Here is a 16,087-nt window from a genome sequence, read left to right on the forward strand (position 1 = left end):
CTCTAAAGAGAGCTTTGTGTTCCTTTGTGTTCCTTTGTGTTCACAATAGGGTTTCATTGTGAACATTGAAAATGAAACATTTCTGGGTTTCATTTTCCACTAGAGCCACTGACTGCTCTGTGTGCCCATAGACTGTGACCTAAAGGCCATTGGTTCTTGTTACTCCTGGCCATGGGCCCCGCCATTACATTGGGGGCAGAAGCCAGGCAATGTGGCCTCATCTTTTTGTTTTAGGATGTGTTCCACAGCAGACTATCACAGAGGCAAGCAGGAGACAAAGGTCTAGTTAGGACAGCAGGAGAGCTTACATTGGTTTCTGCAGATTCCCCCTTTGTACTGGCCTCTGCCCTGTGGGTATGACCTCCAGGGGCACTTTCTTTAGTTCCTTGAACCCAAAAAGCCCCCTCTTCTTCCTCCAAATGTCCTGATGCTCCTGACTCCACTTGTTGAGCTTCCCTTGGGGGCCTGGGAGCAGTCCCCTTGCTGCCCTCACCTACCCAGTAGGAGCTGGGAAACCTGAGCCCACCTCTCAGCTCAGCAGGGGCAAAATCCATTTCCCTGTCCAAGCATCCAGTGCTGTGTGCCATGCTGCCTCTGCCAGCCTTCAGGCCCTCACAGCTCAACCTGAAAAGTCATAGCAGTCTTGCAAACAAGGTCATCTTTCTCAATCCTCTAAAACAGGGGTTCCCACTCCTGGGTCATGCATCAGTACTGGCCCGTGGCCTGTTAGGAATTGGGCTGCACAGCAGGAGGTGAGGGGCACGTGAGCCAGCATTACCACCTGAGCTCCACCTCCTGTCAGATCAGAGGCAGCACTGGATTCTGGTAGGATCGCAAACCCTATTGTGAACTGTGCATGCGAGGGATCAAGATTGTGTGCTCCTTGTGAGACTCCAGTGCCTGATGATCTGAGGTAGAACAGTTTCATCGTGAAACCATTTCCCCCACCATTTGCGGAAAAATTGTCTTCCATGAAACCAGTCTCTGGTACCAAAAAGGTTGGGGACTGCTGCTCTAAAAGACCTACAGAACTGGTTCTTGTGAATTTTCTGCAGTTGCTTATTGTTAATGTCTTGTTGAGTGAATTCTATTTCGTTTTTGTTTTTTTTTTATTGAGAGAGAAGAAATTGTTACAGGCTTTTAAGGAAACCAAAAAAATTTGCTCTCTAATTATATCTGTCATTTCATTCCCATTCAACTTGCTTTCTTGTTTCGGAGCAGGCCATTTAATAGCCAAAACTACAGTCAAGTTTTCTCAATAAATAAAAGCTGTTGCTTTTCTGCTACAGTATGTAAGAAGACTTATCACCTTGGTTTATGAATTTATTCTTATTGAAGATTCTAATAAATTGTCAGGCTGGAAACATGTTGATGGTATCAGTCATTGCCCTGTCCCTTACTGGAAATACTTTTTGGAAATATTTAGAATAGTAGTGTTTTGATATGCAAGCTCCAAGCATGTTTTTTCATGTTCATTTATTAATTCATTCCATCAGTCAGTAAATACTTATTGTGTACCTGTAATGCACCAGGCATTATTCTGAGGGCTAGAAATAAAGCTCTGAGCAAGAACACCTTGGAGTTTATATCCTGTTAGGGGGAGATTGACAGTGAATAAACCAGCAAATACATGCATCAGACAATGATAAGTGCTTATAAATACAGTAAAATAGATGGTATGGTAGAGACTGGAGAGTCATTTGGGGGCTTCTTTAGTCTGGGTGGGCAGGAAGGTGCTCTGAGGAGACAACACTGGAGCAGAAAGTTGAACAATAAACAGAAGCCTGTGCATAGATTTGGAGCAAGAGCCTCCAGGCCAAGGGCACAGCGCACTGGTTCTGCCTCTGCCGATGCGGGGCATTGAGCAAGTGAGGAGTGGTATATTAGCCCTAGTAGCTGTACGGGGCCAAGCATGGAATCTAGGAGTCCCGTAGCAACTGGAACAATCTTAAGTGAGTGACTAAGAATGTAGCATGTAAGACATTATAAGTGGGCATTTTTTTACGCCACAAAGAATAAGAAAGCAGATGTTAATGGAGGGTGAACATACTGTAGTGATTCTCAAATCGGCGTATCTATCAGCATGTTTTTTAAAATGTGTTTTAATTGTGCCCTCCTCCCTTCCTCCACCAGCACATCCTCTTGTACTTCCCCAGGAGACTAGGCTTTCCTCCCAACCCCGGCCCCTTGTGAGAATCCTGCCTCAGAACGCCACAGTTCCTGATAGAGCTGTGTGCATCCTGCAGGCACATGAAAGCAGGGAAAGCTAAGGACCACTGAGTGTTTAACATACCGACAGGCAAACAACTCAGTGTGATGCTGCGCCTGATGGTCAGAAACTGGCTTGGTGGGTCCCTCAGATCAGGTCTGGAGGAAAGACTTCTCATGTGGCAGCTAAGTCTCCTAGAGGAGACTCCATAGACATTGTCATCTAATGACAATCTGTAGTGCCATGAGTTCGGACTCTCATTTTTACTATTATGTTGAAATGGCAACATGTTTTACTGTTATGAATCCTTAAAGACAGTTTCTTTATTAATTTCACTCACCTGGAAGGAATCGGTCTTTAGAGAGAGGTGAGGTAACATCATTGACCCATGAGGCTATATAGGAAGCCCAGGCTGAAAAGCTTCCTCCTAGAGATTAGATGAATGGCCCAGGCTGTCGGCCACATCATGTCAGCAAGAGGTACCCAGATCTCTTGTTGGAAGTGAAGACACATCTGTCATGATGAGAGTACATTCATGGAATGTTGGAGGGGAGGCTGTGTGTACCAGGCCCAGTGCTGCCCTCTCCACTCAACCCTGCAGCTGCCCCATCTGCAGTTTGCAGAGCATCTTTTGTGGGAGTAGTTGCTATGAGATTTGGCAGAAAACTTCCCAAGCCTGTCTGAAGTTATGGTGTGGCAGCAGGTAGGTTATGCTCAGAGCATTGGTTATAAAATGTCATTCTTCTATTTTCAGTAAATATTCAAGATGTGATATTACAAGAAAATTTGGAAAAAGAAGATCAAATTCTGGTTTCCCTGGCAGGATTAAAACAGGTATGTGCATTGCTCTGACACTATTTCTTTGTGTCCCGCCTGCCATGGAGAGGGCCCCCCGGGGCATGGAGCACCATGATGTTAGAGCCAGCATCCCCCTAACCCTCATTTCCTCCCAGACAGAGCCCCTTCTGCATCGCCACCTCTTTATGCCCCCACTCCTTCTAACAATTATATCTGACTAGCTTGCGACCCACGCTGGTTTTCCATTTCCCACACCACTCCTTCCTCTTACCAAACCCATTCTGTTTGTTCCTTACCCAAAGCTAGTGTGGGTAGACCAGCATCATGTTCAGTCATTCATGCATGAATTCATGAATATTTTTGGAGCACAAGTCATAATTAGTACCTACAGCAGGCCTCAGACCCTCAAGGACCACATTGACCCAAGCCTTGAAGATCTAAATGAGACATAAATGTCAGTGGAAAAGAGTATGCTGTTTCCAAATGCCTACCTATGCTATGAACAGTCCAGCTCAGGTGGAGCCACTTTAGTGACCAAGGTGTGCAGTGGGGGTAGGTGTGAAGGCAAATTGTGCTTCCTGTTTTAAGATAGAGTGTTAAATATGTGACTCCAATATGTGACCCTGTGAGAACCTGGCCGTTAAATGTCCTGACGTTTTTCTTGCTCACTGCTAAGCCAGCAGCTTTGATAAAATTAGATTTTTTTCTCATTATTTGTTTCTTATAGTAAAATATTAATATTCATACTATAAAAAATGATTGATGACAAGGCTAGTTTAAATGTCTGAGAGATCTAGCTAGCATCTAAAAACAAACGCATCCATTTTTTTCATTTATTTTCTTCTTCTTTGAAAATAGATCAAAGACATTCTAAAAGGTTCCCTGCGTTTTAACCAGAGCCAGCTAGAGGCCGAAGAGAACGAACAGATCACCATTGCGGACAACCACTACTGCTCCAGCGGCCAGACCCAGGGCCGAGGCCAAGGCCAGAGCGATCAAATGTCTGGGGCCGTTAAACAGGTACAGAAGCTCTGATGAACATGTTACATTAACTCAAAGGGGGCACATTCACATAAGTTCCTCAAAGTTAAGAATAAACCCTACCAAAGTTACTTCAAATTACCATGTGTGAAGTTCAACTGCGGAGGTGCTGTGTACAGCTGTGCAGGCTGTGCACTCTGTGCTGCAGGGGGTGCCATTCACAATGATACTGGTAAGACAAGTGTCTCCTAGAGTCGTGCGGTGCGTGCCCTACAAACCTGTGTGCAGCAGTGCTGCCTGAGCCTCCTGCCATGCCCATTCTGTGGGATGGGAAAGCTGGATCTCTGTCTTAGTTATCAGTCAGTTGCCTCCAGCTGATGCCTCTTTTCCCCTTTAGGAAATACTGTCTATGCTTTCCTAATGCTGTCTCGAGCGGATTTCACTGTGCTAGAACCTTTTTTGCCAAAATTACTTTCTTGCCTTCATAGGGAGGGACTTCTTATTAATGTCCACCATCTCGGGCAGGGGTCTATAAAGGGCTACAGAGTAAGTATTTCAGGATTTGCAGGCAACATATGGTCATCTGTGTCACATATTCATTGTTTGTTTTTTTTTTCTTTTTTTGCTTTGTATCTTGTTTTTGTTTTTATCACAACCCTTTAAAAATACATAAACCATTCTCAGCTTGGGGGCCATGCAAAAACAGGCCATAGGCTGTATTTGGCCATAGTTTGCTGACCCCTACTCTCAGATGTCAACATTGTATATCATTTATTTTAACATAGAACCACAGAACTTCCTAGCTAGAAAGGATCTTCCTACAGCTTCCTTGTGTGCCTAGTCCTGTCTGCTCATTTGACCAGTAAGAAATGAAGGCCAGAGAGACACACACAGGCTCTGAGGCCAGAGGCACTTAGCCTACCAGGTATTATGTTTTCAGAAACACTGCCCCAACCCAGTAAGCTTCAGTCACACCATGTGTCCCTGCTGTCCATTATCCGACAAGATGAAAAGATTGTTCATTTCCCACCTATGTTTTAAATTATTAATAATATGTTTAAAATCAGCTTACAAAGTTTCATCTTGGAAAATGAACATTAGCAAAATATTATCTAAGTCACTTTCTCAAAAACTAGCATTCAGACACTTGTAAATTATTTTTTGTGTGATTTTAAAACAGCAAAATGACATTTGAGTAGGAATGTTTTTCAGTTTTAAGGGTGCTCTTCCAGAAGAGAGACTCCATGGTTAACTTCCTCTTGAAGCCATATGAAATGTTCATGGAGTGCTTTGACTCTGCATTTGTAGCCACATGAATGCAACAGTGATACTTCCAGTTTAATTTCATTCGTTTCTTCACAAATTCTCCTTCCTTGCACAGATGTTTTATTTTTCAATAATCATTTATTTATTCAAATATTACTGATCGTGGGCCCAACCACAATGCATTTCTAATTGACAATTTTATTTAAAACTTTAGCATAATTTTTTAGTTGAGTGTGTAGGTTTACTACAGAAAAAAAGATATTTTAAAATCACTAATGAATTTGTTAAATTTAAAACTTAGTGATTATACTTTGCAGTTGTCATCCCTGGTTTCTGTATTTGTAAGAACCTACCAATGACCACTACTGCCCCGGTGGACCCCACTGTGCATACCCAAGATAAGCTAGCCATGAGATGTGTCTGTGGTGAATGAAACTGCAGCCTTGTTCTGGCAGGGCCTCATCACATGCAGCATCCAAGAGATACTGCACCTCTGCATGTGCTTCTGAGACACAGCCCTTCCTGGGGCTGAAGACCCCACAAGTGAAAATAAAATGGCTTCTCTACTCTACCTCTTCTCTGCCATGGCCCTTCCCCATAGCTGTTAGCAGTTTATACAAAGCTAGTACTCCTGAAGAAGGTTTTACTGAAGAAGAGAGAAACAGAGAAGCAGTGCTCTCCTCTCTCCTTCGGGGAAATCTTGAGATTTCTTGAGAGAATTCCTGAATTCAAGCAAGCAAGTCAGAAAGAAGCCAAGTGCATGGGGCCTTCCACTGCAAAACCCAAGGATCTGGGCTAGGCTGATAAGGGCCCAGGGGGTCTACCAGGCATGAGACAGCTGCCAGGTACCCACCTTCTTCCTGCAGGAGCTAACTCATCAGTGCTTGGAGCTGGCTAAGTTTTCCTCCTCACTGCTTGTGGGAGGAGGTAGAGAGGGCTGTGGACAGGCTACCCCCAGGAACATGCACCAAGAGAGCCAAGTGGGAGTTCTGAAGGCTTCCAGGGCCTGCTGTGCCAGGAACTGGGTGTCCAAGGCTATGGGATATATCCCCTGCTCTCATGAGCTCCCAGTTATGGAGGGCCAGGGCCTAGGGGAGCAGTGCTAGGCAGGTTCTTGACACATTGGAGATGTAAGCACCACATGTTGGGTTTGTGACGGGTTGTGCCATGGCACATTCCTAACTTAGGGATGGGTTTTCATTGCTTTCGTGGTTAATCAGTAAATAATGTCTAAAAGATAGTGCAGAAGGGCCAGGCTCCCCTGCCTCATGACACATGGCTCATGGTCCTCCTGCCGATGCCCTTCCTCAAAAGCAACTGTGAAAGTGTTCTTCCTTTGTGGGAATTCACGTGCCCTGCTCCTCACTGTGAGGTTGATGTGACATGGCTCGTAGTGTTCTTTCTGTCTGGTTTACAAATCTTACCTCCAGCTCTGAAAGCAGCAGTCTTGTGAAATTGTATTCTATAGAGTGAGAAGAGCCACACGCTGTCCCTCCCTTCTCAGCATCTATCCTCACACATTCCTTTGGGAAGTATTTGATGAACTAACTCGAATCAACTGCAGTAGAAGGCAGGACTTTGTGGGACCCTGGATCCATTAGTCAGCCAATGCATCACTTGCCCTTTTGGTACTTGGGTCCCCTGTTTTAATCCGCTTATTGTCTACTATTACAGCCACTAGCCACATATCTATTTAAAATTAAATGCACTAAAATTCAATAGAATTAAAAATGCAGTTCCTCAGTCACACTAGCCACTTTTCAAGTGTTTGGTATCCACCTGTGGCTAGGGGCTGCTGTGTTGAGTAGCACAGACAGAGAACGTTTCCATCATCATGGAAAATGTCTGTTGAACAGTGCTGGTCTATAGTTGGGCTCACCTGCTTCTACAACCATCCTAAACTCAAGCTATGAAATGAGGTAGGTCTGGGAAGGTGGCAGGAAGCGGATAAGAGGGATATGTGTTGTGATGATCCTGGCTAGTTTTAGGCAGGACTGACAGGTTGAAAACTTTTCTAATTGTGTAAGACTTACCTGTATCGGGTAAAAAGAGAGGATTGACCTAGGGATTTACAAAACTTCTGTAAATGTTATAAATGGCACCAGATAGCAGTTAAGGCTGCTAGGGAAGTCCATAAAGAAGTCAACTCTGCGTCTAGAAAAAAATTCTAGGTGGGAGTCCAGAAGAGTGGGGTCTTTTGTTGTGCCTTGTGACATTGGCCAAGCTACCAGGTCTCCTATTTGGGCTTGTTTGCTTGATCTGTAATGCAAAGGGACAAGGAGGGGGGTCAATAAAATAAAATGGCTGCTAAGGCCCTATCAGCTCTAACTTGCTTTGTCTAAGGCAGTCTATGACCTTCATCTGGGAATTGGGGGAAGCATGCCAGATAAGTAGAGTAATGGTAGAGACTATCTTTACTTTTAGTTAGGGGTTTGAAAAGTATTTCTCCACTTCAGAATCTTACTGACAGCTTCACTGTAAGCTAAAGGAGAATAAGTGATCTCAGTATCTCTGAAGTAGAGGCACCACTCTAAAAACTAGGCCCTGCCAAACGTGCTCTTTTATTTTCAGCCTAGGATAAGCTCCACCAAGTAGCATTCCAGCCCTGTGTTGTGGTGAGAGGCCAAGTTTTCACAGTTTACAGTGCAGGACAACTGTCCTATGAACAAAGTGTCTACACTTTGGAAGAAGTCAAAGCTGAGGGCCTCTGTTGATTCCCCAGCAGCTTTTAGTGCACTCCCCAAAGGCAGCATGGCTCTGACCAGGTGCACCTTATATAGGGACAGTCACGGGGAAGAGATTTGAGTTCTTTTCCTCCAACTCAGAAAAAAGACAGTCCTTCTCTACCAAACAGCTCTGGTGCCATTTGTGATCACATCCCCTGCTATCAGACTACTGTGTGCTATGTTTTTCTTCACTTGTGTAAGAGTTAATGTGTTAATAGAATGTTAGCAGCTTTAGAACCTGAGATGAAGAACCTCAAGGCCTGTTGCAGCTCTGTGATCTTAAAGGCCAATTTCATTTATGTTCTCCAACTGAATATCCTAAAGGTTGGTGAATCATCAGAGGTGGAAGGTTCCTGAGCCATTATTTAGCCACTTGCCCCCTACATCACTGAGGAGGACATGAGATTTAGAGAGGGGCCTGTCAGACAGGGCTCAAGGCCAGATTTCCCTGAGAGCTTTTACTCATTCCCCTTCTTGGTTCTGCACACAGCCCACAGATGGCCTAGGCCATGCCAGTCTGGAGGCCCAAGGACTCAGGAGACACTTCCAGTCAGGGGTCTCCATATAGCTCATTAGACTTGAGACCCCAGCACGAGACTCCACCCATCTTGTGGGGAGGGTAGGCAGACAGGGTGAGGGAGGCAGCTGTGGGCACTACATCACCTTACAGCACTGCTGGATGAGGTGTTCTTTCTGCCAGGCTGGCACTGGATGTCCTTGGTCAAACTATGGCTTTGCTAACCCAAAACCTTTACCTGTGTTCGTGGATGTTAACTTTATTAAGTTAAAAAATAAAAAGCCACTCATAATTGCTTAGAAAGAAAAGAAAATAATTTTTTGAGTAAAGCAATTCTATCTCTATACTTTTTGCCATTATACTTTGCAATTGCCATTCTTGGTTTTCACATTTGTAGAACCTACCAGTTACCACCATTGCTCCAGGAGACCCCTGTGTGCATACCCAAGATGAGCTAGCAATGAGATCTTCATGAGATGAAATACATTAGGCCTTCTGAAATCTATCCTTCTAGCCAGTAATAAAATCACTCCAGATCTGGCAGCTCACATTAGGGAGCCAGCAGCTGCACATGTCATCTCACTATATCATGACAACACATTAGGAGGAAGATACTGTCTTTATCCCTGTTTCACAGATGAGAGTTAAAGTTCAAGGAAGATGGGTGATTTGCATGGCAGTGTCCCACATGAGGCTGGTAGGGATTCTCCTGAGCCTAGGCAGCACAGACACTGCCTCTGTCGGAAGCTTGCCAAACAGGAGCTTTACTTTGTTCCCCCAGGGAGGCCAGCATTTGGCTTCAGAGGGGCTCACAAGATGCTTCTGGCACTGCACCACTGGTAAACGTGTGGGCTTCAGGGCAGCAGGCCAAACACTGCATCTTTCAAGGTCGAATGTAGGGTGAGGTGGCCTAGCTTTCCACCGCGAGTCCCCCAGTTCACAGGGCCTTCCACTCAGTTCTTTGCCGGTTTCTTCTTTCATCCACCTGTACTTCTGACTGTACTTCACAGGCCTCTTCAGAAATGCCAGGGTGCACCGATAGAGGGAGTTCCGATGACTTCATCCTGATTTCCAAAGAAGATGATGGGAGCAGTGCCAGGGGCTCCTTCTCCGGCCAGGCCCAGCCTCTTCGCACCCTCAGAAGCACCTCTGGGAAAAGCCAGGCCCCAACCTGCTCCCCACTGATGTTCTCAGATCCGCTGATGGGCCCAGCCTCAGCTTCCTCCAGCAACCCCAGCTCCAGTCCTGATGACGACAGCAGCAAGGACTCTGGCTTCACCATTGTGAGTCCCCTGGACATCTGACCACAGTGCCCAGTCCTGCCCCACAGGGATCTAGCCACCCTTTAGTGGCCCCAAGGCCAGACTGAGGCTCGTCCAGTGGAGAACCTTCTTAAACCACTGCTTCCTTCCCGGCATGCATTTGGCATTGGTCCAGCCCTTTGAAACCCCTTAGAGAGAAGCATAAATGGCCACAAAGCACACAGGCTTAGGTTTGCCAAATGCAGACAGGGCTTTCTGGGCCCTTACCTAATCCCCACCCGACTCTTGATCTGAGTTAGAGCGGAGTTACGTACCCAGTATCACACTCACAGTTTGAAAAGACCGAATCACAATTAGAATCACTTTTCCTCTGTCCCCTGCTCCCCAGCTAAGAATGTGTGGCAACTCCATCAGTTATACTTAGAAGGAGGAGAAATAGTTATTTTCGTATCTTCTGTCCCTCAAAGCATCAGACATAGGAAAATTGGTTTATACCAAGAAAGCTTCCTCTGTGGAAATCTGTCTCAGCCTACTTTATTTCTACATTGGGAAGCCATATCGCAGAGCTAAATGCAATAGAATGAACTAGAACTAGTGAATTCCAGGGCTGGGGGGGAAAAAAAAAAAAAAAAAAAAACCTCATTACTGACCTCTCAAAGTTATAAGGATCTCTGTAAACAGGGTCTAAACTTAGGAATCATATTTAGGTGTGATATAGTATTAGATTTTTTTGATGTATTAAAGAATGCATCTCCAATCCTTAGGCCATATCAACTTTGGCCATCAATTTCTCTCCTTAAACAATTGTATTTCACCTTTTAGAATCTTTCATAGCCAGAAAACAAGATTACTATAAGCCAGTTTTTCTGCACTGATTTCAAAAGATATAAGAATATTTCTATCCTTCAAATGGAAAATGTGACCTTGACTTTATGGGATAAACATCTCTCAAACAGTTTTCTGTCAAGTTTCTCTGGTTTCAGAGCTGTATATACCTGTCAACTGAGGAATAAAGGGAAAAACCCAAGTTCATTCCCACCCAAAGTCAGAATCCCTCATTGGCCTTAAGGTAGCAGTCATAAGACAGAGAATTGGACCTAGAGTCCCTTCTGTGGGGAATAAGTATACCTAGAGAACATTCCAGATGCCAAGAGGATGCAGGATTTCTACACAACCCCTGCCCTTCTTGGAAGTCAAGTGTAGGAACTGCAGGGCCTGTGCTTAGCTGTGAACCCTGTATCCTGGGCACCACCGCCGGGACTGGGTCTGACATGCCAGTGCCTTCCCGGGCTCAGCACAGATTAGAGACTCTTCCCCCTTGTCAGTCAGCACCTTAGGAAACCATGATGGGCACAGAGCATCACATGAGCTGTTTCTCTCCTTAAAGAAGATCCCTGGAAAGGATGCTTTTCCTCTCCTTTGCCTGCACAGGAATTCTAACAGGAGTGGGTGAGGATGGCAGAGGGACACAGTGCCTGTCTCGCCTCCATCAGGGAGAGCAGCCATGCCAGGGATGACTGGCTCTTTGAGCCTGTCCTCAGAGGATGGCGAGGCAGCTGGGCAGTGGAGGCCTTCATGGTAACAAATGAAAGCTCAGTACAGAGGAACAGACACTGTTTACGTCCCTCCCACTGCTAACCTTATATATCTGTATAGACAAATGTGATAATGACATGATTTCCCACCTGCCCTCCAAGAAAATGGTGACTCATTCTCAGGTCAGCTACTGTAGAGAGGGTTCTAATTGGTTCTGCAACTTGCTCTTAAACTCTAGCAGGGAAATCTCCTCTTACCACATCAGCATGTAAGGTGAATAATAACTCTGGTTTTGCCAGACAACAGGTTGTCTGGCCTTCAACCATTGGACAATTGCCTGGCAGATGCACACGGTAGCTCCCTGGCTTCTGGCTCTGAGTGTTCCTCTCAGCACCTCTGAGTAAGTTGCTGCCAAGCACATATCCCTATGACAACACTTTGTAAAAGCCGCGGGGCCCCCATACAGCGAGTGACCTTGCAACTGTGCAGGGTTGCTATTGGTCACTTCCTCACCTTGGGAAGGTGTCAGTGTTTTCAGTTCTAAGGTTAAGAGGTGTAGAGCTGTTCCCGCCAGGGCTCTGGGACAGACTGGAAAGGACCACAGAGCTGGCCATCCCTGGGCAGCTGGGCCACTGTCACCTGCTGACCTCTAGTATTTCCTTTGCCCTAGAGCTAGAGTCATGATAGCTGAGGGTCACTGGTCCTGCAAGAGTCACTAGGCACCCACCATGCCAATAAGGCTCTCCGCCGGCTCCCTGCAGTTGGCTGGGTGTTTAATAGTCACTGAAAACTCCCAGCCCTGCTGCACACTAGAGGCAGGTCCTCTCGGTCCTCTCTGTCCTGTGCTCCTGTGTTGGTGGCATGTGAGGACCAATGGGTCCACTCAGAGATATTGCTTCTGTGGCCCCCAACAAGCCCACCCCCTCCTTGGAGGAGAGAGACATACAAGGACAGTGGATCATGGGCAGTACCAGCCTCAAATTCCCACAGGCTCATACTCAGACAATTGTATTACTGCCTTATGTTTTTTAAGTGTTTTTTTTAATTCTTCAGAGTTGAGTATTATTTGCAATTTTATTAGTTACAGTGCTATTAAAGAATATGTGTTCCTTTTTATTATTTTATCAGATACTTATGTTTAATTGTACATTTTTTAAATCCTGAATATATTGTGTTTTGTTAACAAATGTAATCAGTGGAACCCTTATTACATTTTGATTATTAGCAGTTAAATACATTTGTATACATGAAGCTTAGATTAATTCCCATCATCATCTCCTTTTTTTATATATGTCCCTATGTGTTTCATGCATTCCTCTTTGATCAGATTGGAATTTGAGTTAAAATTTAGCTTTGTACATTACGTGTGAGAGTTACAGACTAGCAAGTCTAATTACTTTGCCTTACCTTGAGTGTATGCCATGGGATCAGATAACACATTAAACATTTAGTTACACTGGATTACTCTTCCAAAGCTGACCTCCTGCTAATGTCCAGAGGTAACTGCAATCCGGAAAGAAATAATATCACTGCAGAAAGAATGTGACTCTAAAAATAAACCAGGACCTCCCTGTGATTTGCCTTGCCTGCAGATGACCAATTGACTCTTGTGCTGTCAGCCCTGGGGTTGCTCAGGAAGCTGCCTCAGGGAGTTGGGGGTTAGTTGCCTGCTCTCAACAGGAATGCCCCCTCTACTTTGTCGGAGATGCTGAACAGATATCAAACTCTGTGGCAGTCATGCTGGCCTCCTAATAATAACCTATCAGAGTTGATGCCCATTATTTTTGTTTTTATTTTTTTTTTTAAGGAACTGCTCCAAGGGTTCATTATAGAACAGGAGTGTGTACAGAGGACTTAGGTCCCCACATAGTGGCCGTTCTGTGGCGGCTCCAACCAATTCCATCCCTCCTTTCCTGCGGACACACACCTGGCCCCTGGCCCCTGCCTTGTGTATCAGGAGGGGCACTGGGGAGGCTGTGGAGTAGAGAGAAGAGGCCGGATGCATTGAGGATGGCACCTGGCAAGCCAGGCTTCCTTCTCAAAGGCCAGACTGCTTTCTCAGTGTTACTTACTAATGCTCTGTTTTTATAGTGTTAAAAAGATACATAAAGTTCATATAAACAGGCTTGAGACCACTTTGATGTAAAAGCTGTCGTAGTAGTTTTTCTCACAGTGGCACAATTCAATTGATTGATGGAATATTCAGTGATGCTATTTATGCCCTATTGCTTTTTTCTCATCCATCTTTATGCTATAACTCATATTGATTTAAGAAATGATTTCTCCTTTTGGCAAAGCGACCCCATTCAATATGGTTATAATAAAAGACTAATGTCAAACTGAGACTATAGCTTGACTTATTTCAGGCCACACATGGGGGCACAAGGTGCTGACCAGGCCCGGCCCAGAGGAGTCCCTCGGAGTGCATAGTCAGGTGGGGCATGCACGATGGAACCATGTCCCAGCCCGGACGCAGAGGTTGGTCCAGCCCCAGCACTGTGGTCCAGCCTCACATCACCACTGGGCAGGTCCTAGGCCTCGCCCAGGGCTCACATCCAACTCTGACATTCCCTTCCTCTCTAACTTGGGCTAGTTTCTTAACTTCTGGGGCCTCAGTTTCCTTATCTGCAAACTGAAGAGAGTAGTCACCTAGTTCATAGGGTGTGGTGGGGATTGAAGAGGATCACAGTTGAAAGTACTTAGCACAGAGCCTGACATACCATGAAATGCCCGACAGTTTCAAACACGATGCTTAATTCTGGAAGAGCCCCTGGAGGTCATGTAGTCCTACCCCGACCATTGACAGCCAGGACCTCAGAGGCTGCTGGGAGGCCCGGGTCCCACCCTGAGGCAGCCCTGCTCAGCCCACTGGTCCAAGAGACCATTTTGGGGGCAGCCCCAATGGCTTGCTATCCATCAGCACCAGGTTTGCCCTGGTAGCTGCACTTCCACCAATCCAGTGTGGGATTGGTGAAAAGGCCACAGGTGAGGTTGGGGGAAAGGTGAGTATAGTCTTAAGTGACAAACTAGGAGGGATGGGGAGGGGGATCTCTATAGCTTAGGCAGAGCCATCATGCCAATGGCAGCTTAGAATTTGCACCTGGGCCCATCTCTAGCCTGGGCCTCTGTCCCCAACCCAGCTAGCAAGTAGCTTTTCCTCTTGTGGGGCACAGCCCCTCCCCACAGGTTCTACCATCAAAAGGTTGGAGGGCCTGGTACACTCCTCAGATGGCTCTTGCTAGTGAGGGTGACCCCAGCTTCCTCAGACCAGTGACAGCCACACATGGACTGGCATCCCCCACTGGCCTCCAGGAGTGCCTCACCCATGTCCCTTGGGCGTGACTGCTTCAGTGCTTCTGAAACCTCCTCCTGCCCTCCCTGCACCTCTCCATCTGAGGCTGGGCTACTGGCCCTAGAAAGTTGCTAGCAAGTGTGAGGGAATGACATCTGGGAGCAGCTCTCAGCCAAAGGCTGAGGAGTCAGTGCATAACAACCCAGGCCCCTAGCCCCTGGGTGGAGCCATCCTGATGTGAGTGCTGGTGGCTTCCCAGGGCTTCCCTGCAGGGTTAAGCTCCAGTTGCTCTTGAATCTTCTCTCAGAGTCAGCTTCTTGGGGAACTCAAGCTAAGACACCCCAGACACCCTTCTTCCTGAGCCCCTTCTCCAGGCAGAAGGGTTGTCCCTGGCTCACCGTGACCCTACCAAGGCCGGGGGTGAGTGGGAAGAGTACAGGTTGTCAGGTGGGCCCAGAGTCCTCACAGATGAGGGCTGTGCTGAGAGGCTGCTGCCCTGGTGTCTGTGGTTCTTCGAGGGCCAGGGCAGGCCCTCTGAGTTCTTGCTCCCAGGCCTGCCGAGTTGCCCCCTCTCACAAGTGAACATTACCCATGGCTGATCAGGCCCTGCTGGAGGAGCTACTGACGCTCCATTTCATTTAGTAGTTTGCCTCTGCCACAGCCAGCATTCTTAGCCTTTTAAGGACATGTGTGCGTCACCAGTAACTTCTGTGCTCTGAGCAGCGTAGCTGTTGGTGAGAGGGGACAGATGACACCGACCCAGAGAGATGACACCGACCCAGAGGATCCATGCAACATTGAGCCACTTGTTCCTCCAGCAGATGTGATTGGACACCTTCAAAGTGTGAGGCTGCACAGGTGCTGGGGACACACAAAATGCCCCTCAGATTGCTGGGAGTGGCTGGAAGAGACATGTTTCTATATTAGGAACAAACACCAAAAAAAAAAAATTAAATACTAAGGTAGCCCAGAGGAAATCCTCTATGCAGCCTGGGAGGGGTGCCAGGAGACCACAGAGGTGAGTGGGGTGAGCGGGGCCCAGCGTGAGCCTGCCGTCCAGCTCTCTGCAGTGAGCGGTGGGGCACTCCCACTTCCTGCTCATCAAATGGCAGAAACCGAGCTGAGGGGTGGACTTACAGAAGCCAGGCAGTTGCATTTTCCCACAGGCACTTGCAGTAATGGGGATGGCCCCTCAGGAAGGACTTGATGCTGCCCAGCCATTCAGTGATAGCTAACAGAGACTGCACAGGCTGTGCCAGCTGGGGAGCTCAGGAAGGGTCCCGAGGGCATGCCACCGACCCATCATCTGGGATGTAGCTCCAGCAGCTGCCTGGCAGCAGGAGCCCCTCCCATGTGTCAGACTCAGAAAAGTTAAGGGATATTTAACAAGGTGTAAGTATAACTGAAAGGGTCATGGGGCTGCAGCAGATGTCACCCCCAGTCCCCCACAGTGTGCTGTGAAGGGCAGGACAACCAACAAAGGCCATGTTGTAAAGAGAT

General features: G+C 46.7%; 1 protein-coding gene across 11 annotated transcripts in view; it reads left to right on the forward strand.

Moving 5' to 3' along the window:
• The window catches only part of TBC1D5 (TBC1 domain family member 5), a 592,946-nt gene extending 579,312 nt beyond the window's left edge, over positions 1-13,634 (forward strand). For all 11 annotated transcript variants that reach the window (XM_063722180.1, XM_063722179.1, XM_063722181.1 and 8 more), the window contains 3 exons: positions 2,964-3,043; positions 3,866-4,027; positions 9,508-13,634. In XM_063722180.1, coding sequence (XP_063578250.1) covers positions 2,964-3,043; positions 3,866-4,027; positions 9,508-9,801 — 536 coding nt within the window. In that variant the 3' untranslated portion in view covers positions 9,802-13,634. The remainder of the gene's footprint in view (positions 1-2,963; positions 3,044-3,865; positions 4,028-9,507) is intronic.
• The last annotated feature ends 2,453 nt before the right edge of the window (positions 13,635-16,087 follow it).

The sequence above is a fragment of the Pongo abelii genome, chromosome 2 (assembly GCF_028885655.2).
Source record: "Pongo abelii isolate AG06213 chromosome 2, NHGRI_mPonAbe1-v2.0_pri, whole genome shotgun sequence".
Classification (NCBI taxonomy): domain Eukaryota; kingdom Metazoa; phylum Chordata; class Mammalia; order Primates; family Hominidae; genus Pongo; species Pongo abelii.